At 43.3% G+C, this 23,534-nt stretch overlaps 1 protein-coding gene across 3 annotated transcripts in view; it reads right to left on the bottom strand.

Moving 5' to 3' along the window:
• Positions 1-23,534, bottom strand: part of RELN (reelin) — a 538,293-nt gene that overhangs the window by 122,137 nt on the left and 392,622 nt on the right. For all 3 annotated transcript variants that reach the window (XM_070071183.1, XM_051849694.2, XM_051849695.2), the window contains exons 21-24: positions 9,810-10,002; positions 8,937-9,049; positions 2,365-2,502; positions 1,338-1,524 (exon numbers count right to left, since the gene is read on the bottom strand). In XM_070071183.1, the coding sequence (XP_069927284.1) occupies positions 1,338-1,524; positions 2,365-2,502; positions 8,937-9,049; positions 9,810-10,002 (631 nt within the window). The remainder of the gene's footprint in view (positions 1-1,337; positions 1,525-2,364; positions 2,503-8,936; positions 9,050-9,809; positions 10,003-23,534) is intronic.

Genomic DNA, 23,534 nt, shown 5'->3' with positions numbered 1-23,534 from the left:
GTGATATAAAGTGGGACATTCCAATTGTCTCAGAATGAGTGGTTGTAGTCTCTGTTGGAAAGAAGTAGCAGCAAACACCTCACACTCTAGGGATCTGCCAACATTTAGGGTTAGCTGTGTTGCTTGATTTGCAGATTGGACCTGCTCCCCGTCCAGTCCCTTTGAAGACTGTAGAAGGAGATGAATTGGAGGGCAAAGGAAAACAATGTTCTGCTGAGACTGTAGCATGGGAGGAGTTGGGGGTGGTTCCCCTGCTCTCAACCCTCACCCAGTGACATGGGATGGGGGTGTTGCCACATTGACTGTCTCCGTCAATCTGCATGCCTAATTTGATGCAGGAGAGATTTGTATCTTCAGATGCCACGAGCAGCCACCAAACTGAGCCAGAACAGGACCCAAGAAGTCTGTTTACCATGAACAGCTCTGCATTCCCCAGCCCCACCATTGGTCTTCCCTCCTCCAATGACATTGCTGAGATTAATGGATGGACAGACTGAAGAAAGTGCTTTCTCTATGTTGGAGAAGGCTGCACATGATTGGCAGATACTAATTCACTTAATCTACATACATCTCTCAAAGAGGTAGACACTCTCATTAGCTCCACTTTTAGATTGAGGAAGAGAAGGCACTAGGAGGTTAAGTGATTGACACAATAAGTGTCAATCAGCTTGGAGTGGGCAGAGACCAAGAGCCTTCACCACCCAAAGTCCCTCAAGACAAGGCTGGCTACACTGCAGGAGAGGAAAGCAGTAGGATTTAAATAAGGTCCAAGTGGCCCACTCTGCAGTCATAGAATCCAAAAAACAATCAGAAAATGACAAGAGTGTCCCAGATGTAACTTGGGGCACAGAGATTGGAAAAAGCCCAATCAAAAGCTGGGAATGTGGCCAGCGCCATGGCTCAATAGACTAATCCTCCACCTGCGGCGCCGGCACACCGGGTTCTAGTTCCGGTTGGGGCGCCGGATTCTGTCCCGGTTGCCCCTCTTCCAAGCCAGCTCTCTGCTGTGGCCCGGGAGTGCAGTGGAGGATGGCCCAAGTTCTTGGGCCCTGCACCCGCATGGGAGACCAGGAGAGGCACCTGGCTCCTGCCTTCAGATCAGTGCGGTGCGCCGGCCACAGTGGCCATTGGAGGGTGAACCAACGGAAAAAGGAAGACCTTTCTCTCTGTCTCTCTCTCTCACTGTCCACTCTGCCTGTCCAAAAAAAAAAAAAAAAAAAAAAAGCTGGGAATGTGAGGACAATAAAACGACTTTCTTATTTGTACCCTGGGAGCTCTGACAGCCCCGAGAACCAACTACAAATGAAATGAGCCTCCGCCCTGGGTCCCGGTCACACCTTGCTGAAGTACAGAGATGATCCAGAGGAGATGACTCCACACCCTTGTTCAGGTCTGACAATTTCTCCCCCAATGACTTCTTGCCAGTCAGACTCCCAGCCGTTCTGGTTCTCGAAATCTGACATAACTGTGGAAGGCAGTGCAGCTTCTGGGTGGCACTCAGTGCCGCTGTATCCCGGGTCACACCTATGAGACAGTGGGACCAGGGAAACAAGTTGTGGGATCATTTGCAATGCCATGGCCGCCTGACTGAAAACAGTTTGCACATCCCACCTTCGTTCAGGTCTTATTAGCTTATTAGCCACAAGCATTTTTTTTTTTTACCAAAGCATCAATCTCTGTGCAATAGCAACAGTTTTGCACCCTCGCCCCAAATGGACATCCTTTCTTAGAGAGAAATAATGCTGTAACAGTAGAACTAGATATCAAGGAGTATATAGGGAGAGCATGGATATGTGTGCTTACGTGTGTGTGGCAGGTGAAAGATAGTGGGATTCTTCTATAGCCCTATAAAGGCATATGTATGCTCAACCAACATGTAACTCTGGCCATGTTTTGTAGCTCCTCTTTCTTTTCTTCCTGGTTAAATTACATATTCTAGAGTCTTTGAATATTCAAATGGGCTCCCTTCCCATCCTCATTAATGGTTTCACCATTCCCCAGGTGTGCAACCTTGAACTTGTGGTGCTTTGGTGCAGGACAGCATGCAGCAGAGTTTGACTTGTGCTTCAGGGAAGCAAAGGTAAACACTGGCAGGCTTCTCTCACAAACTCTGAAATGAAATCCAGGAGACCTCATCCTGAGGTTAGATTTTGCTGTTTAGAATAATACATGGCTTCATACTCATGTTAAAGCAACACCATCCTTTACATGTCAAAAAGCAGAGCAGGAAGGAGGATGGCTTTCTTTGGCTATTTCACTGTTTGCTTCTCCATCCCTACAACTCCAAGGACGGTTGCTATGGTTTCCATATAGACACTCATCCTAAATGGCAGGAGGGTCAGTCCTACTCCCTGGTGAGTATACCTGCACATGCCGTGGTCACAGGAGCCATGTCCACTGCACATGTTGGGGCACTGCTGCCCAATGTAAATGTCGTCCAAAGCCCACTCATCTTGGGCTGTGTAGTAGCTCTGACTCCAACGGAAGCGAGTGGCACTGGACCTGCAAACGGGTTATAAAACTGTTTCAATGGCCATGTGATGGTGTAGATAAAGCATGTCAGAGTTCAAAGTCTTTCAGATGATTAACTTTCTAGAACTTGTATGTAGCAGTCCAAAACTTTCTCTTTATATCCCACTCAAGAACTGTGCAATGCAACAATTTTATCATGAAAGAAACTTAAAATTTAAAAAGAAATCTGCCCATATTAGATATGCTTCAATCTGAATTCACTGGAGACATCTGAAAGAAAAGGAAAACATCTTTTTTTGTTGCACATAGATTTCATGCTAGAAAAAGAAAATCACTGAGGAAGATTATTTTAAAAATAAGACTATTAAACAGATGGAAATGTAAGATGTTTAACTTGTAGTGATACAATTTCTTACAATAAACACATCAGTAGTTACGGGAAGACCTTCAGTTAGCTCTTCCTGTAAAACAAAAATTTTTTGGGGGGGATATTGTTTTGGGGTTGAGAGGAGAGACTCCACTATTCTCTATTATACATAAGAACAGCTGGCTGCTAAATTCTGCTTGTTTTTGAAATTCTAGCTTGCTTGAGTTTCATTCGGAAGCTTATCTTAAGTGGAGATTATGAATGAAACAGTCCATTACTCAGGGAGAAACACTTGGAACTGTATCCATTGAAACCAGACCAGAAGTCCAGAGAAGGGGATGCTGCGGGAGCAACGTCAGGAGGCTCCCAGCCACTGCCTACTTGAAACTATTCCTTCAAAATTACAGCACATTCTTCACCTGGGGGAGTTTTCCGAGCTCTGTGAGGAGTTCTTTTCGATCCAAGTGCAAAGCAGAACAAATAAGAATTTGTAGAAGAATCGACTATGCTCTGTCTTCCCCAAGCACACAATTTACAGATACACTTGATCTTAAGGGCTCTGAGTGATCCATTAAAGCCTACTGCATCAATTACCTGCATATTAAGTACTCCCTAAGTACATAACAGACTGTTACAATCCAGCCTAAGCCTTTATTGTTTATTTTACCAATGATCTGTAGCTAATGAGTTGCATTTTCATTCCTAGCAGGGTAATTCCAGGGTTCACTGAGGTGTACCCAGCAGACACAGGCTTGCTGCATGTCAGAGCCTGTCATGGGACATACAGCAGGACAGGTGCACCATCATCTCTATGGTAATAGGTTTACAGTGTAATGAAATGGCCATAACACTTTTCAATGTCCTATGAAGAAATGGCTTTAAAAAAATCCTACTGTGAAAGGGAGTATGTTGTCTTGCTGCTTAGAGCTCTGCTTAGACAAACTAGATTTTGTGTACCGGCACCATCATGAAAAAGGCAGCTGACTCTGTTAGGACTGGTCACAATTTGGGTTAACTTCAGGGACACAGCCCTTTCTCCGAGAAAGGGCTTTTTTTCCCCTTTAAACTGAGTTGTTTACTTATGATGAGTTTCTTTTTTAAAGATTTAGTGATTTTATTTGAGAGGTAGAGTTACAGAGAGGGAGAGGGTGCGGGGGGGGGGGGGGGAGAGAAAGAAATATCTTTCATCTGCTGGTTCACTCCCCAAATGGCTACAATGGCCAGGGCTAGGCCAGGTAGAAGCCAGGAGCCAGGGGCTTCTTATGGATCTCGCACGTGAGTGTCAGGGGCCTGGGTACTTGGTCATCTTCTGTTGCTTTCCCAAGTGCATTAGCAGGGAGCTGGATTGAAGATGAAGCAGCTGTGACCTGAACCGGTGCCCACACAGGATGCTGGTGCCGCAGATGGCAGCTCAACCAGCTACACCACAATGCCAGCCCCACGGGCCATCTTTTGTTTCAAAAGTTTTCACAGGAACAGAATAAAATATAAAACAGGTACTCAAAAAACTCTGCTTAGAAAACTGAGTCAAGGAGTGGGTGCACAGGCCAGGAGAGGACCTCCTGTTTCTGTCTTCTGTAGGTTGTAAAGAATGTGCTAGGACGTGGGGACAAGGACTTTGGCTCTGGAATTTATTAGCTGCCTGACCTTTAGTGAGGAAAGTAAACCTGCAGGGGTGTCCAGTTCCTCAGCTCTCAAATAAAGGGGACTGGGCAAGCTGAGTTCTAAGATCCCTTCTAGCTCTCAAGTATAATGTTTGCGCTGGCGGTCACTGAGCAAGGTGACAGCTTTTCTTTTTAGTTACACGCTATACAAAACCAGGGCATACATTATTGTGAGGCTTTGTTGCTTCATATATAAAATGGGATGGGGTGGGGGAGGTTCAGAAGCCTACCCTAGACTTCCCATTTTATTTATGCTTGTAACAGTCACAGGTAGACACAGTCTAAATTCTTCTCTAAGTAAATTCTGTCTTACCTGAGGCTTATGAATTCTTGAAAAGGATACTTTCCTTGGATAAAAAGTTCCAAGTGGATGATTCCCTTTGAGTACAACCCACAGTTTGAGGGGCTGATGCTCACTCTGAGAACAGGCAGGAAAAGCAGGTGGAAGATGGACTTTGTTTCAAGGAAGGAAAAAAAATTACTAGTGGGAGCCATCTGCAGGTAGCCCAGGTGAGAAGACAAGGTGTGATCCCACTGATGTGCAGCTATACCCTTGTTAGGCATTGGCCTCAATGCCACTATTTAACCTGTAATTCTCTCCCTCTCTTAAAGCTAAGTCCTCTTAGGAAGACAACCTTGAACTTGTTGTATTGAAAGCAGAACTGCTGGGGCCAGCGCTGTGGCATAGCAAGTAAAGCCGCTGCCTGTAGTGCTGGCATCTCTTTTGGCTGCCGGTTCAAGTCCCGGCTGCTCCACTTCGAATCCAGCTCTCTGCTATGGCCTGGGAAGGCAGTGGAGGATGGCCCAAGTGCTTGGGCCCTGCACCCGCATGGGAGACCCAGAGGAAGCTCCTGGCTCCCGGCTTCGGATCGGCACAGCTCTGGCCATTGCGGCCAACTGGGAGTGAACCAGCAGATGGAAGACTTCTTTCTCTTTCTCTCTCTCTGCCTCTCTTTCTCTCTCTGTGTAACTCTGATTTCAAATAAAATAAGCAACTCTTAAAAAAAAAAAAAAAAAACAAAGAAAGCAGAACTGCTGCTGCACAGGTCATGAAAAGAAGTTGACTTGCATTGGAAATCCAAACTCTACAGGTTCTCCAGGGCAACAAAACGGAAGTCTTTTCTTTATTTGATTTCTTTCCCCATGTCAACTTCAAGACTGAAGTAAAATGGTATTGAGTCATCTCTTGATAGTCGGGTAACCTGAGGAATTAAGGTAAATGAAGGCTGAGGAAATTGTATTTTCCACCTTCAGAGTTCCTCCAATTACATTTGCCCAATTATTCTGAAACTCATTCAGTCATTAGGTGTTGATTTGTTTATGCAGTCAGCGACTGACAGCTGTTTTGGTCTCATTAGGCCCTGTTCTTATGTAAATGTCTCTCATAAAAATGAATTAATTTTCATTGGGTAACAAATGTTCAGTTCATATACAATATAATTTCTTTGAGCAGGTAGTATATATTTGAAATTTCCACTCTAAGTTGAGCTGATAGTATCTCTTCCAAAGTTAATAGATCTTTGATAGTGCAGGCACTATATTGGTTTCATACATTCAATTTAGAGTTGTATATGTTTGAATTCAAACAGCAGCCCAAAGATTTGGTCAAAAAGGAATACTGCTTCAAACTAATCTATAGTCTCTTTGCTTAATGCTTGAGAAAAACATGCTTCTTGCAGAAGTTGCAACTGGATATAATAAATAATGTTATCAAGTATGCCAGGGAGAGTAAATACAGTTTAACTTTACAGAACTGTTAAGCACTATGTATAAAAAACAATGGGCCGGCGCCGCGGCTCATTAGGCTAATCCTCCACCTTGCAGCGCCAGCACACCGAGTTCTAGTGCCGGTCGGGGCGCCGGACTATGTCCCGGTTGCCCTTCTTCCAGGCCAGCTCTCTGCTGTGGCCAGGGAGTGCAGTGGAGGATGGCACAAGTCCTTGGGCCCTGCACCCACATGGGAGACCAGGAAAAGCACCTGGCTCCTGCCTTCAGATCTGCGCGGTGCGCCAGCTGTGGCGGCCATTGGAGGGTGAACCAATGGCAAAAGGAAGACCTTTCTCTCTGTCTCTCTCTCTCACTGTCCACTCTGCCTGTCAAAAAAAAAAAAAAAAAAAAAAAATAACAACCTATTAAGCATTTTTTGTTAGAAATGTAGCAATAATGTGTAGTATATTAGTCAGAAGGAATACTAAAATAAAATATCCCTTGGCCTGTCTGTCTAAAAATGTTTTTTCACTTTCTTATTCAAGGGCCTTAAAGATAGTTTGGAAAAGCAGTATTAAATTATTTACTACCTCTACTGAGAGGCAAATAGTCAATAGAATAACCAATAGGGTTTTTTTTTTCTTTGTTTTTAAAAGAGATACCTAAGAATAAGATATCTCCTTGGTTCACTGGGGCACACTGAATTAAAATTCTATTTAATTTCCCAACACTGTGTAACAATACCTTCTACGTGGTAGGTGCTGTTTGGAACTCATGAGTTTAAGGGCCAATATATTTTCTAAAGGGTCCAATTAACAACAATGAGATTAACCTTTCCTGACTGTACTACAATTTTCAACTGGGTGGTGCTATCATTTGAGCTAAGAAATACTTATGCAACATAAATGTGGGTGCACAGGTCACTTGTGAAGGTTTTTCTGATAGGAACAATACTTTTAAAATATTGCCTATCCTACCTTAACTAAGAATAGAAGCTCATTATGTCCATAGGAATGGAATCTCTAAAACACACTATCAATTCTGAAACTGTACTTTACATGTGAATGAGTGAAAATCAATTACTTTTTTTAATAGAATGAGGGAGATTTACTCCATGGCAAAATTAAAACAAAAAACCCTCAGTAGGCTGGCACCCAGTATGACCAGTATTTCAATGATTTACTTGTCACTGCATAAACTTGATATATATGCTTGGAATGGTATTGAAATTAAATAAAAGTCTTGATTATATTCCCAGCAGTAGACACACAAGAGAAGAATGTTAGAGAAAGCAGCAACTTGGGACACAAAGCATTAATAGTGTATCTAGGAAATTGCACACAGTTGGATACAAAAAAATCTGTGGAAATCAAATTTCAAGCATTTTATTCCATCTGATATAATGATGTATCCGCAAAAATAATCAACGAGCCATTCTTTCATAATGCAGTAATTCTCCCTTCAACCAAAGGTGGAAAAGTAATTCTAGGTTTTTATCTCATCAGTTGTTTTTGGTAGAGACTCACCTTTTGAAAAATAATTGTCAAAGGGTTTATTTAGCCAGTTTCTTTTCACTATGGGGGGCAGATACCCCAGATAAACATAGTACCTTTTTTTATGGTTTTGATTTTGTGCAAATCACAGAACCCTAGACTCCCAACACCATGAGTAGCATTTGGGATCATCTCATTGATCCATTTTATGATCCTCATAAGGAACTGACCTTAAAGAAGTTGTGAATGGTTTAGACGAAGCAGCTAATAAATACTGGCACGGTAATTCTTCCTCTTTCTGTATGTATTAAACTTTGGGGGTGAGGTGGGTGTTTGGCCTAGTGAAGATGCTGGTTAAGACTCTTTTCTCCCACACGGGAGAGCTGGGGTCTGATGGCTGGCCACAGCTCCAGATCTGAGCCTGCTGCCAGTGCCGACCCTGGGAGGCAGCAGGTGGTAGCTCATGTAGTTGCATCCCTGTCACTCATGTGGGCCCAACTCTGGCCTTTGCAGGCGTTTGGAGACTGAACTAGCAGACAGGAATTCTCTCTGCCTCATTCTGCCTCTCAAATATGTACATAAATGAAAATTAAAAATACAATGAATAAAATTCAGGCTTTTTGATTTCTGGTGTGAGGCTTTTTCTTTGGCTGAACTCATCCAAAGTCCACCGAGCACATTTATTTCTTTAATTTTTTTTTGCAAATATTACATTGTTTCAAGTGACCAAGCTAACATGAAACAATGCAATAGTCACAAAAAATCATGCCTTCTTCTTTCCCATTATCAAATGTTGAAGTTTGTTCCTCAGTGAATGAGGCCTCCGCTTCTTGGGAGATGATTTTCCTCATGACTATAAGAATGTGACCAGAGAAAAAGGGCATGCTAAGCTTTTGACCTAAAAAGTAGGGTTTTACAGCCAGAAAACAGCCTGGCAATTCAAACTACCTGAATTTCTAGATGCCTGTATCATTCATTCCCTGTTGTATGTCATACCTAGGAACCAGCTTGTTGGGTTGCCCCATAAAAAGGAACAGTTGAGCCAGAGGAATCTAGGACGATTTGGAAATCAAACTTTCCTATCTTTCACATATCCTCAGCATAAAAGAACTATCTGGGTCCTTAGCCAATGAAAACATCTAAGTAGCTGTCTCTCCACTGAGCTCATACTGGAGTCCTGCTGAGAGAGACAGTGAGGTCACAGGGGCAGCCACAAGCAAAGACATCTCTCACCAGGTCTTCTGTGGAAGAAGTGCTATGAGTCTCCGCCACTGGGTGAACTCACTGGCATGGTAAATACTTGCTGATGTAAACTCCTGACAACTTGGCATGCTCGGAAGGCATTCCTGCAAGGCAGGCAGAAACACACAGACAAGAAAACAACACAAAAACAAAACATGAAACACATTTCCTCCCAGGGCAACCTGCTTGCTCACCCACCATTGTCTAAGAAATCTAATGTCACAATCTTAACTACTTGGGATATGAATGCAATCTATAATTTTCCTCCTATGAAGCTAAAACATTTGAGAAATAATTGCAAACGAAATGTCTCCTGCTTCTTACATGCACAAAACGAAGTGGATTAGGACTCATGGTTTGGAGGCTTGTTACAACATTAGTGTTTGGCAAAATTATTGCATTCACTGTGATTTATCACAATGCCAGATTGCCAATATGTATTAGTAAAAGAAGTAAATTTTATTGTAAGAAATTGGATCGATATGTTTCTTTTTTGCTTCTAAAGACAAGATCGCAATATTTTTAATATGGTATACCTATAGGAAAAGAGACTTAGACAAGGAACAAATGAAGGCATGCTATAGGGAGAGAAGACACATGTTTATGCAGGAAATAGCCTCCAAAACACTGCCCGAGAATACACTGTTTCGAAGTTACTCTCATTGTCTATTCAGTTCCAAATACCCTTTAGGATCTGATAGGGAAGAATGGAGCATCCTTGTAATCTGTCGCTAACTTTGTTACTTCAAGGTCACGAATCGCACTTCCTTTTTATCCAGACTTAAACGTTTAGAGCTATAATTTCTTTGCTTCCAGGTGAAAAAGAAGAGATGCCCTGTTTCACGCTTGAGAACATACACTTACTTCTTGGACTAGGTGCCAGGTGAGGCCGTGGTTGGTTGAGTACTCCAGCTTCACCTGGTTGTCCATGTGTGGAGTGTATTTCTGGCCACATCCCATCACCAGACTGAACTGAATCATGTAGGATGCTCCTATCTGCATTGACTGTGTCTCCACATAGCGCATACTTGAAGCAAGTTTAGAATCTCCTGTGAAACTGAGAGAGACAGAAGTGCTTATGAAGACAATACAGAAAAGTGATGGATTGGGGAAAAGCTAAAACTCTTTACTTCATACGATACACCAAGATAGTTCATTGCACTTATTTTTTTAATTATGTTAAAGGCTGAGTCACACAGAGAGAGAGATGGAAAGAAATTCCTTCCATCCACTGGTTCCCTCTTCAAATATCCTCATTATCTGAGGCTGAATCAGGCAGAAACTGGGAGCCAAGAACTTCATCCAGGTCTCCAATGTGAGTGGCGGGGACCCAAGCACTTGGGCTCTCACCTGCTAGCTTCCAGGGTGTGCATTAGCAAGAAGCTGGATCAGACGCACAGCACTCAAGACTCTAACCAGGCACTTGACTTAACAGCTGTGCCATGGTGCCTGCCCCTCATCCCATCCATTTAAATCTTGCCAAGCTCTAGAATGGATTTCAGTCCATCATAAATACAATGTAATGCCACCTATTAAAGAAGCAAGCTTTATAAAAAGCAAGTACCCACAGTTGTCCAATGTGTCTGAAATTAGATACTCATTCATGTATTGCTCATGAGTACAAGCCATTTGACTCATTCATCTCACTTCTTGGACTCTGGTAAGGAAGTCATTCTAAATTCAGAGGCCATTTCATAAAATATGAAAAATATTATAGGACTCCTGATGGTAGACAATCTCCATGTCCACCCCTACAGAAAATGGAAGGCTTACGAGAAGTGGCACAGCTAAAAGAAAGAATGTTTTCTAGTTCACTAAGCCTAAACACTTCCCACTTTGGATCTGAAGAAATCCCCCAGATCCAAAATTTAAACTTAATTATAACTTCATCCAGAAAGGAGATCTAGCCAGACTTCAGTAAACTGAGCTAGTCAACTCACAGAACATTATTCATTATGTATAAAAGAAATTCATCAGAATGTGGTGGCTGTGCTTGGTGGTGAGTTATTTGGCAAATTACAAATTTTCTTGTTTTTCAAAGGCTCATGCATTCAATACTGAAACCATCATAGCGCAGTTTTAATGCTGTGGTTGTGCTTAAAGTGAGTACAATTCACATTTTACTAGGTCTTAAATGAGTCTGTAAACTGAAGGCAGACAAAATTATTATTATTATTTTTTTTGACAGGCAGAGTGGACAGTGAGAGAGAGAGACAGAGAGAAAGGTCTTCCTTTTGCCGTTGGTTCACCCCCCAGTGGCTGCCGTGGCCAGCCCACTGCAGCCGGCGCACTGCGCTAATCTGAAGTCAGGAGCCAGGTGCACACAACTGCTGCTAGGGTTAAGGTATATAGAATATGATCAAAAAATACAAGGCTATAGAGTACAGGTGTTTGGCAATATTGGCAATATAGGAAACAACAAAGAGCAAAAATAGGAGTAAGCCATACAGGCACAAACTCCAGAAAACTCCAAGCTTTTTCCCACGAGAAGTACATTCTGCTTTCAGCTTCAAAGGTGAACTGCTCTCTCAAACATCTTTTCTGAAGAAAGTAATCAGAGGCAGCCTACTAGGCTTCATTTAAATGGTTTGCTCTGATGGCAGCCGTGTCCTGTGAGCAACCGTAGTGGCACTTGTGCATATGTCACAACAGTATCTTGTATCCCTTAAATATGGACAGTTATTATTTGCCAACTAAAACAAAACAGAACTTCAAAAACCCAACATCTCACGTGTCCTGGGTTTTTGGAGAGAAACCCCACAGTACACTGGTAGCACGTGAGCTCCGGAGTCTGCAAGTGACAGGGCAATTAGAACATTCCCGCCCACGCCGTCCATAGCATTTCCCTGCTTCCGACATCTCTGATGTAACTTAAGATTACGTTCACAGTCAGCTTCTTATAAATTCCTCCCTTCTGAGGTCATCTAGTGTTCCCAGAATTCTGTACAGAACAGAAGGAAATGCTGTTCTGCAAAGGTGGCCTCTACCTGACCTTGCTTGCAGGGAGGCTGAGCAAGGAAATACCCAAACTTGGAAGGTATGCTCTGTGAGCTGCTCTGATGGCAGATTTGTAAAAAATTACTTATTTATTTATTTATTAGAGAGAGGGGAGAGTGTGTGTGTGAGAGAGAGAGAGAGCTAGAGAGAGATTCCCTCTGTTGATTTACTCCTCAAATGAAATGCCTGGGATGGCATGGGCTAAGATGGGGTGGGATCGGGGAGCCAGGAATACAATCCAGGACTCCTGTGTGAGTGTCAGAGAGCCAACTACTCGAGCCATCACTGCTGCCTCCAAGGGTCTGCATTAGCAGGAAGAGCAGTCAGGAGCTGAGGCCAGAAATTGAACCCGGGCATTCTGATGTGGGATGTGAACGTCTTAACTGACATTGTAACTCCTAGACCAAATGCGCACCCCACAATACTAGATTTTAGAGGTGTTAAGGCACCATGAGAAAACAATAAAAATTTAGAATAATAGGTTAAATAAGCAGCACAGGATAAACAACGATGACAGAATTCTTGTTTGGTACTTGTGTCTATCAACTGGTAGAAAAGGAGCCCAGACTGTTTTTGGTGTCTCCTAGCATGAGCACACATTTGTGGGCGGGCTGATCCTGCTGCCAACCACTTTCTAGCAATTGGTCCAGGGGTGGCCCTGTGTCCACCAGTGAGTTCTTACCAAAGAAAGGTAAGTGCAAGGTGCTAGGTGGAGCCACTGACTTGGTTTTGTTAAAAGCTTCTGGCAAGAGATTGATGGCGTTGCTGCCATGTATTTGCCTGCTGCCCTTACTGTCTTCCTTCTTCTCTAGAGGTGTGGCCACCGCCTTGGGAGAATGATGGGTCCCACAGGTGGATGGGCAGGAAAACTAGAGAAAGCTTTGCTATAGTGGTCACCAGCCCTGGTATGCCTATTCTAGGATAGTCTGTTACAAATGACAAATAGGTCTCTTCACTTTTCCTTATGTCGTGGTCAGTGTTTCCTCATTTTTATTGTGACCTCAAGCTGAATGCATTTCTAACAGATGCACCTGTCACACTTCAGAGTGCTGTGTGCTGTCTAGCCTGATGCCTTTATCTGAAGCAAGATACAAAGAAACGCACAGATGTCCATGCTACTAAACCATTCATAGTACAACTTCACTCAGTTGTGTCTGATTTATTCAAGAGTGGCTGAAAGCAAGGGATATTAGGTCTGTTTTTTCTTCCCTCCTGAATGTTCAGACTCAGCTGGAGTTCTGGGGGCAGAGAATTTCATAGACCGAGATCCACTAATTTAGAAAACTGCTTCTCTTTGCTGCTCATCTAAGTCATGATATGTTTATAAAGGCAAAAACGAAGCTGAACTCCTTCTCTGTTACAATCATAGGAAGAAAAAAGAAGAGCCTGCATCAGCATTTTGGGGGAACTTCAGGAGACAGAATGCATTAGGAAGCAGGAGGCTTAGCATGATTCATGCTAACTTGCATGAGTGTCTCAAAAATAAAAGAACAGGGGAGGGCATTTGGCCTAACAGTTAAGGTGCCAGCATCCCATATTAGGGTTCCCGGGTTTGAGTTTGGTTCCAGCTTCCTGCTAATGTGCATTCTGGGAGGTAGCAGGTGATGGCTCAAGTACTTGGGTCCCTGCCACCTCTGTGGACTGAGTTCCCAGCTCCTGGCTTTGGCCATGGCCCAGTTCCAGCCACTGCAGGTATCTGGGGAGTTAGCCAGCCAAAGGGAGCTTTCTGTCTCTTCTCCACAACAACAGCAATAACTACTACTACCAGAGGCACACAAAAAGTGTTTTGCACCTAATTACAAGATCTAATTAGGGAGAGAGCCCAACTCTTTCCACTGAAATGAGATTACCTCTCTCCCCCTCTTCATTTCCACCTCTGAGAAGACTCTGTAATGACATTGGTCAATGGATAGCATCATAACGTACCTTGAATCTCCACAGTTCTAGACCTACTTCATAGTCTAGCTCTTTTTCTTCTCTCTCTCTCTTATGCATTGCCAAGGATTTGTTTTCCATAGTGAGGGATCTTATTTTATTTGTCTCTGTACCGCCTGAAGATGCTGCACCTCACTTGCACCTAACAGAAGCATCCTGTGATGGACTTTGTACTTTTCCAACAGTCAGAGAGTCATATTTGACCTTTTAGTCAAGGTGCTTCCAAAGACCAATAGTGATCAATGATACTATGTACGGAGAAGGGAAAAAAAGATGCTGAGTGGCTGGCCTCAGTGTCACACAGTTGTTAGAAAGTAGGCTGGATTTTTACTTGGAAGTTCATTGCTATGTCACGCCTATGGAAGGCTCCCAAAGAATGTTTGTTAAATAAAATGAACATATGAGTGAGGTCTTCCAACTGGGAGACATGCAGGTTTTACAAAACTGCAGCTACTTAAATGCAGAATGAACATGGTCAAGGGTTTGAGGTGACCTTTGCTTGCAGAAATCCCATTCTGCGTTTCCCCAGAGCCTCTTTCCCATCTCTTTGAGAGGACAGGCAGATACACACAACCTAAATAAGTGGGAGAACACTCGGGGCACAAGGTTCCTTAAAAGCAAATTCATGTCAAACAGCAAGTCACCTAGGGAAGGGGCCACTTTTCACAACTGGTTTCATGTGTTTATGGAGAGTTTGGTAAGTGAATCAGTATGGTTGAAAACTCCCTATTAATGTGCATAAAAAACACACTGCATCAATATTTACATGTCTTAAAAACATCAGCTGTTTTCCATTATTTTCAAGAATTCTGTAGAGAAGACTGTAGAGCTCATTTCCAAGAAACAGAATTACTCAAGGCTGTTTTGCTATGAAGTGACTTGCAGGTAAGAGTGATTTGCAGGAGAGTGGAAGAATCTGTTTCTCTGATGTCACCCTCCTTCTGGTTATGTTCTTGTCATCATCAAAGAAATGTTTACTAGATGTGATGGGAAAATTAGTTGGTGTTGTGAAATTAAAGATGGTATTTTGACCCACTTGCTATTTCTACAATATGTTTTAAAATAGAAATAATATTATTTTAGTGGATTACATAAATTTTACCCTCAGTGAAACAATCTGACAATACAGAAGAAGCATTGTTTTAAAAGTAAAAATTTGCAGTCCTACTAACTAGAAATGATCATTGTTAATGCTTGGTCATACTTCCAGATGTTTTTCTCCCTTATCCGTACACACAGAAATACACACATATATACATTCTTTTCTTCTTTTTAAAAATTATGAAATTACAGTAAATCTCCCTTTTCCTCTTTTTACAACAATTTAATTGCCATCTCTCTACACTGGAAAAATAAGGTAAGACACTGTCATTTTTAATGAATCAAGCCAATCTCCAATTATGGAAACTTGGGAATGGTGTTTCCATCTTTCACTGTTATAAACAATGCATGTACAATATGCATCCTTGTGTATCTTTGTATACTTGTCCAATTATTTCCTTAGGATAAATTCTGAGAAATAGAATTGCTTATACAAAACAAATGCACATTTTACAAGCTGACAATTAACTGCCAAGCTGCACTGCCAAAGACTGCAGCAAGTTCCACCCACCAAGAACATTAGCTAGGACTGATGGAACAGTTCTTGCCAATACTGAACATCAATACATTTTCACTTAGCTACTTTAATCTACATTTAGTTTCTTAACCTATATTTTTTGACTATAAAAGAAGTCAAAAAGCTCTTCCTGTTTACTGGCTATTGTTCTACATGTATTTTGTGTGTGTGTATGTGTGTATGAACAGCCCTTTCACACACTTCGCCTATTTTAAAAATTGAAGTGCATCTTTTTCTTACTAATTTATAGGAGTTCTTCATTTACTGGGGATATAAATATATATATATACACACAGTATGTCATAAAAGCTGAAGATAACCTCCTGCTCCAAATTTATGGTAATTTTTTGATTTCAGGGAGATTTTTTTTTCTTCTTCAAATAAAAGTTTAAAAATTTTAAGCAGTGGATATGTAACACTTATGGGCCCTGCTTTGGGTGTCTTGTTGTATTGGTAATTATTGAAACTGCCAGAAAACCTGGGTCATAATTCTTTTTGCAGTTGCTCAATGAGCATTTGAAAGGAATATAATATATGTGATCTGCTTGTAGGGTCCAGGTTGCTTTTTTTTTTTCTTTGAGAACAAGTGTTACTGTTAACTCACATAGTACAACTCAATGAGTACAGAGGTCCTGATTGGGAAGTTAATGCACAGTGACTCCCATTAATTTAACAATTAACATTCTTAGGTATTATGTCATTGATCACCCAAGGCTCTTGACATGAGCTGCCTAGGCTATGGAAGCCTTTTGAATCCACAAACTCCTTCACTATTTAGACAAGGCCATAAGCAAAGAGGAAGTTCTCTCCTCCCTTCAGAGAAAAGTACCTCCTTCTTCGATGGCCACTTCTTTCCACTGGGGTCTCACTCAACAGAGATCCTTCATGTAGGACATTTTTTGCCACAGTGTTTTGGCTTTCTATGCCTGAAATGCTCTTGTGGGCTTTTCAGCCAGACCAGAGAGCCTTAAGGGCTGATTCTGAGGTCAGAGTGCTACTTAAAGCAATTGCCTTTCTATGAGTCTGCAGTGTGGACTGCTTCCCATGGTGGAGCATTCACTCCTTTTTACTTTTATCTATTATTATGACTAGGATTTTTCTTGATCTATTAGTTCCTGCCTGTTAGTTACCTCCTAACATTTGTCTGGGCCCTCCCTTATGTTTGGCTGTAATGTTTGTCCATCCAGGACCACACTCTGAATCACAGCAGTTGCAACTTTCTCTTTGTGATTGTAACAGGTTTCCCATTATGGTCACCAATGCATGGTATTCAGTGTGTGGAGACTGCTATTTTCATTTTCCTGTGAACTCCTCTCCCCTCTCCCCAGCCCCACTCCCTCACTGCTCTACAGCCTCAGTGGCAGTAGAAAAGAGTTTTGTAGGCTGGGTGGGAGGGGCCACTAAGCTTTTGCACACTTTGCCTTCTCTCAGCAGCACAGTTCTCACACTATTTCCTCCAGAAACACATCCATTGGTCCAGGTTTTAAAAATGGTGCAGCATTTTCTCCCTTTGTTACATGGCTTGGATCATTTCAGTGTTAGGGCAATGTTAGAGAGTCATTTCAGCTTACCAAGATATTTACATGTGATAAGCTGATGTAATGATGTCTCCTTGGTTTCCTGGCTATCTTTTCTCAATGAGTTTCTCAACCGGACTAACCCTTTGAATAAGAAATTTCCAAATACTATATTTATTTTTTGACATTTTTTATTTTAACTCATTTGACTTACAATTTCAAAAAAAATTGAAATTTCTCTATATAATGCACTTTGTCACATGTTTAATATTCTATTTAGAAATTCTTTATGAGTTTCTGAATGGCTAGACTGCTCCTTTAATTAAGTTGAGATTTCCAGGTTAGGTTGGCAGTTGAAGATATTTGGGAACACATTGTTTTCAGCATGTGTTTTTCAGGCTCTTTTTGTCCCTAGATCCTGTTTTATTTTGCTTGTCTTTAATCTTCTTATTTAAAATTCATAGTCTATATTCTTCCACTTCTTCATTCTCATGCCCATTCTCCCCATGCAAACTTACACAGTGCTTTGAAGAAGGCCTAGAATCTTTAAGCTAGATAAACTCTGAGGCTGATGGAAAGCACACGTTGAGCCACTTGGCTCCTGTTATTTAGCTTTTATAGAAAGCACCCTGTTTCCAAACAAAACTCTATATACAACTGGATGCTCAGTAGCAGTTTTCTCTCCAGGATCAGATGTGTATTATGTGTGGGAATCAGTGGTGATGGGGGAATGAGACCCCAAGAGACTTGGGCTGTCTGTACACAATGGCTGTGACCTCAAAGGGACTCAATCTTCCCTTTCTACCCAGGTATGTGCATCTCCAGGGGTGCAACTGTGGGATGGGGGGAATGGACAGGAAATTGTCTGGAGTCATAGCAGCTCCCCCTCAACTTTAGGGGTCCAGAGCCCCACTTGCAGTCTGGTCCCTTGCTTCTGTCTCCAGTGAACCAAGCCCACTTCGCCCAACATCTGGATGCCAGCAGCTTTAGAAAATGAGTCTAAACTAAAAGTTGATAGAAATGTGTTGAGATAAAGGTTTCAAAGATGTCTGCCAAAAGTGTTTGTTGATGAGTCTTTGTTTTGTCTACATATCAGGTTCTTTGTTTTTCAGGAAGTGTTCAGCAGCTGAGTAAAAACAATAGGAGAGGGTGACCCTCAACAGGGTGACAGTCAGAGGGGGAGGTGACACAAAGCACAATCTGGGCTGTGGTCCCTGCAGAGATGGGGGAGAGAGGGAGAACAAGTGCCCAGTAGAGAGCCAGGAAGACTAAGGCCCCAGGAAGCACAGCTCCTTATGAGTCTCATGGGGCGTGTGTGTACACACGCGATCCTCATGGGGTATGTGTGTGCACATGCGATCCTCATGGGGTGTGTGTGTGTATACACGCGATCCTCATGGGGCGTGTATGTACACACATGATCCTCATGGTGTGTGTGTGTAACACGCGATCTTCATAGGGTGTGCATGTGTACACACGCGATCCTCATGGGGTGCGTGTATACTCATGCGATCCTCATGGGGTGTGTGTGTGTATACACGCGATCCTCATGGGGCGTGTATGTACACACATGATCCTCATGGTGTGTGTGTGTAACATGCGATCTTCATAGGGTGTGCATGTGTACACACGCGATCCTCATGGGGTGCGTGTATACTCATGCGATCCTCATGGGGTGTGTGTGTACACTCACACACACCCATGGGGGTGTGAACAGACAAGTTACCAGGGGCCCTTTTCAGTAGCAACACTTACTTAGCTCCTTACGACACTCATAAGGTGTGTGTGTACACACGTGATCCTCAGGGGTTGTGTGTACACACGTGATCCTCATGGGGTGTGTGTGTGTGTGTACACTCACACGCACCCATGGGGGTGTGAACAGACAAGTTACCAGGGCCCTTTTCAGTAGCAACACTTACTTAGCTCCTTACGACACTCATAGGGTGTGTGTGTACACACGTGATCCTCATGGGGTGTGTGTGTGTGTACACTCACACGCACCAATGGGGGTGTGAACAGACAAGTTACCAGGGCCCTTTTCAGTGGCAACACTTATTTCTCTGCCCCTTACATGGGGAGAACAGATCAGAGGGGCTTTTGCTGCTTCTGGTTCTTCCCACTTCTGTCCATACCTTCGACTCCTCTCTGACGTTTGAAATTCCCTGGCTCCTGATTATCTGAGTCTGCATCCACACCATCTTGAGAGTGAGTTTTGGTTGAAGCGGACTCGCCTGCTCCACAGGTAACCACTCATCTTTAGGATTTGTGCTTTCAGCACACTCTGTTGTCTGTCTCAGCTCCTTTCCACTTCCTTTCAGAAAGGAACACACTGGTCCAGGCAGGCAGACCCAAGACCTCCAGCAGAAAATGTTTGGCATGGAGACAAGAATTTAAGGGAGGGAGAAAATACATGTGGGGGTCTTTGGAATTCTCACTTTCTCTCTCCTTTCAACTATGTGCAGCCCCATGCATTATTTATAGCAAACTCATGCAGAGCCATTTTAAGAACTTTATAAGACCTTGGTAGCTTTAATTTTGGAAACACCATCCTCCATCATGGAAACATTAAAATGCACTCATGTCTCACATTAAAGAGAAATATTCTAGTTGAAAAAAATCTTCAAATGGATTTTATATAGTGTATTTAATATGTTTGGCAGTGATTTCTCAGCATGCTCAGGAATCTGACTGTCGCTCCCCCTCTTCGCGGAGGAACGACACAGGACCCTGCGCTGTTCTTTCGTCTGCTCGGCCCTCCCCGGGTTTGCTGCTGGTTCTTCCCGGGTTGGCTACTATCCCTTCCACCTCCGTGGAAGGGCAGTTCCCCCTGGCCGCATTCCCCACTTCCGCAGGGGAGCGGCACACCGCCGGCCGGCTTTCTCGGGGGCTGCACGGGTTCCCTTAGATGTTCCCCATAGATGTTCCCGGTGCATGCCGTTTCTCTCCTCCTTTATAGTCCTCCTCCGCCAATCCCAACTCGGCTGCCCACACGCCGAGTACGCTGCTCTCCAATCAGGAGCAAGTCCTACAGTTAATTGGTTGAACTGGAGGCAGCTGTGCGGAAGCTGTTTACTTCTCTCCCAGCGCCATATTGTGGGAGAGCAGATGCATAGAATAAGTCTTAATTCCAGTAACAGTCTAGTCCGGTTTGCTCCCCACATCTGACCAGTATTTCCAATATTATGAAATTTTATAAATATCAAATTTAGCAATTCATGAAATTGGCATAATGGGTTGTGTAGACATTTCATTAAAATTTACTAATTTTCTTTTGGTGTTTTCTTGTCCTACTTCTGAGACAATGTATGTCTTCCCAGGCCTTGAACTTTATCAAGTCTTCTGGAAAGCCTGGAGGCCCTGGCACTGTGCCCCCAAAAAAGTAATAGAAGACATTCCTGCAGAGAGGTACCAATGGTACAAAACGCTCAAAGAGGAGAGGGCACAGCTAGCTGGAGTGGAGAGGAGCAAGATCAAAGGATTACGTGAAAGGCAGCAAGGTGGGGAGGAGGTTGCAGAGGTCGATCCACCCATGTGACCCAGGGTCTACCAAGGAGAATTTGTGAACCATTCATCGTCCATAGAAACAACTGTACAGGCTACTGAATTTCTGTTTCAATGAGCCAGACATAATCACAAATCTAAACCATTAAATTAGACTTTTCTTTCTGTTAGCTTGCTTAATAGCTTGTTTTCTTGCTTCTCAAACCTCACTCAGCTATTTAGTCCAAATAGGGAAAGTTTGGAGAGAGAAATGACTTACAAATCAATGCCCTGAACATCAACAGGGAGTGAATCTTGGAACATGACCATTACATGCATTCTGCAGGCAGGTCCTGAGCATCACCAGGTCCTCATTGTCACATGGTCCATTTGCCCAAGGCCCTCATTCCTAGGCCGAGCTCCATGGTAGTACCGGCAGTGACACTATCAGCCCCCTAGCTGAGCTCCTGCGACTGCTTCTACCACTGTGAGGGGCTGAGTGGGATGCCTCTCCCCTAAACTCATGCAGCTGATGACACCCTAGTGTCTTAATGCTAAAGGCTGATTGATTAAGGGTGGAGACTTAATCTAATGATGGTGTGAGAGTTGGGTCGGGTGGGAGGTCTTTGGGTCATTGGGGGTGTGCCTGTGGAGGGCGGTTCCCTTAAGAGATTGGGAGCATTTCAGGTCAAGTTCAGCCTAGGTACCCCCACCCCTTCTCCTGGCTCACCACACGATTGTCCTCCACACCTGCAGTGACCAGCCTCCACAGACAGCAGACTAGGGGCCGCCCAATCCTATATCCCCCAACTGTAAGTGGCAAAAAATCTTTTCTTCCCCCGAGAAATTCCTCTCAGATGTTTTTAGGTAAGGTAATGAAGAGCAGACCAACACAATCATCTCTTTACCACCTAACAATCTCAACTGTATTTTAAAACCTAAGCTAGATCCCCATCACCTCTCTGATTGAAATTATTGACTGGAACCCTGTTCCACCTGGCACAAAATCCACAAGCTTCCTATGGCTCTGCGAGGCCTCAACAAGATCCGTGCCTTGTCAGCTCGGTGCCTCTGCCTGCAATGCTGTCTTCCCATACCTCTACATTGTCATTGTCCTCATCATTCGAGAATATTCCCTTTTGCCTCCCAGGAGGGCTTCGCTAACCCCCCTACCTAACCTCACCCTGCTCGCCACCTCTGCCTCTTAAGACTCCATTCCGTTCCCATCACAGCCCTGATCACTACGGGGGATTTGAGTATGACTTTGTTGACTTGTTTATGATTGTGATTTTCCTCTAGAATTGTGTGCCCTACAGGCAACGGGCTTTCCCACCTTCACCTCCCCTACTGAGTGCTATACTTCCGGAACAAACAGTGCCTGTCACGCAATCCGCACACAGCCCAGTGTATAAATTAGCCTATCAATAAATGAAGAACTTCGCGGAGTGGAATTCTCACGGTAAAACAGGCTCTGTTTTAGAAAAGCACTTACACATTTATTTGGAGTTATACTCAATTATATTAGCGATTTTCGAGAGGCCCTCAAAGCTCTTGGTACTCAGGATACTCTTCTCACGGCTGCTGAGAGTAATAGGAAGTGACTTTCTGGTTTGCGATTCGGTGTATTTACCTGATCCATCTGCTAGCTCCCCAGAACAATCATTTACTACAAAATGGCAGCTGAAGCTCTTGGGAGCTGTCTCGTCCCACTGCCTTCTCACAGCAGCACGGTTTTAGTGGATTTATTGCTCTTTAATAGTCTTTGTAAAAAACAATCCCCTAAATACCCCAAGCTTCTAATAAACTATTTAAACCAACAATATTGCCATATAACATTGCTATTACAGGTTGATGCTTAATAAAATAAAATCCCAAAGAAACTCCTCAGGCTGTTATTGTGCTATCTAAAGGTCCAGGTGGGCTCTGATCCCACCTCTCCTTTGTTCAAGTGTATCAGCACTACACTCCTTATATGTGTGGTCCAAGCTTGCTAAACATGCGACAGATCCTGCCGTGGGGCTGCCTGGTCCTCAGATGCATAAGTCTCTGCAAACAGGAGTTCTGACAGTGGCTTTTTTTTTTTTTTTTTTACAGGCAGAGTGGATAGTGAGAGAGACAGAGAGACAGAGAGAAAGGTCTTCCTTTGCCGTTGGTTCACCCTCCAATGGCCACCATGGCCGGCACACCGCGCTGATCCGAAGGCAGGAGCCAGGTGCTTCTCCTGGTCTCCCATGGGGTGCAGGGCCCAAGCACTTGGGCCATCCTCCACTGCCTTCCCGGGCCAGAGCAGAGAGCTGGCCTGGAAGAGGGGCAACCGGGAAAGAATCCGGTGCCCCGACCGGGACTAGAACCTGGTGTGCCGGCGCCGCTAGGTGGAGGATTAACATAGTGAGCCGCGGCGCCGGCCACTGACAGTGGCTCTTACTGGGGCATCCATTACTATATACTATGGGTGATCCTTGATGGTCTAAAATCTAAAAATACCTTAACAACCACTTACTAGCCTCTTCTGTGTGAGATGTCTTCCAAAAGTTCATGTACAATTCACTGATCACAAACCTATGCATGGATTTCAATTTTTCTTTGCACCAACATAAACTTATTTTTTATACTATTTTCCTTGAAATTTTTGAAGTACCTCAATATCTTAAAATTTCACCCATTATTCAATTCTACTTTATCACTATGTAATTACTATACAACACTAACTTACTGGCTTTCTTTCATTGTGGATCGTGCCCCTACTATTTTCTAGCTGTTATGGCAAATGCACTGTGTATGAGATAAATAGGTATAGTATGAGATAAATAGGCTTTTAGGATCCTTCTCAGTCTGGGATCTTTGCCTGGGCAACTCCTGCTTCTCATAAAATCAACAAATTCTATCTATCTCCTTGTTCATGTTCATAGATGCCCTGCGAGATATGAACATATACTTTTTGAATGATCTGAACCTGTGGAGCTCTGTGAATTCCCTCTGAGCTGGGCCACCCACCCCCAGCTGTTCTTTCAGAGGGAGAGAGAATCTCTAGTACTTAGT

The sequence above is a fragment of the Oryctolagus cuniculus genome, chromosome 3, assembly GCF_964237555.1.
Source record: "Oryctolagus cuniculus chromosome 3, mOryCun1.1, whole genome shotgun sequence".
Classification (NCBI taxonomy): Eukaryota; Metazoa; Chordata; class Mammalia; order Lagomorpha; family Leporidae; genus Oryctolagus; species Oryctolagus cuniculus.
The sequence above is the reverse complement of the archived record's forward strand: the minus strand, read 5'-3'. Positions and strand labels throughout refer to the sequence as shown.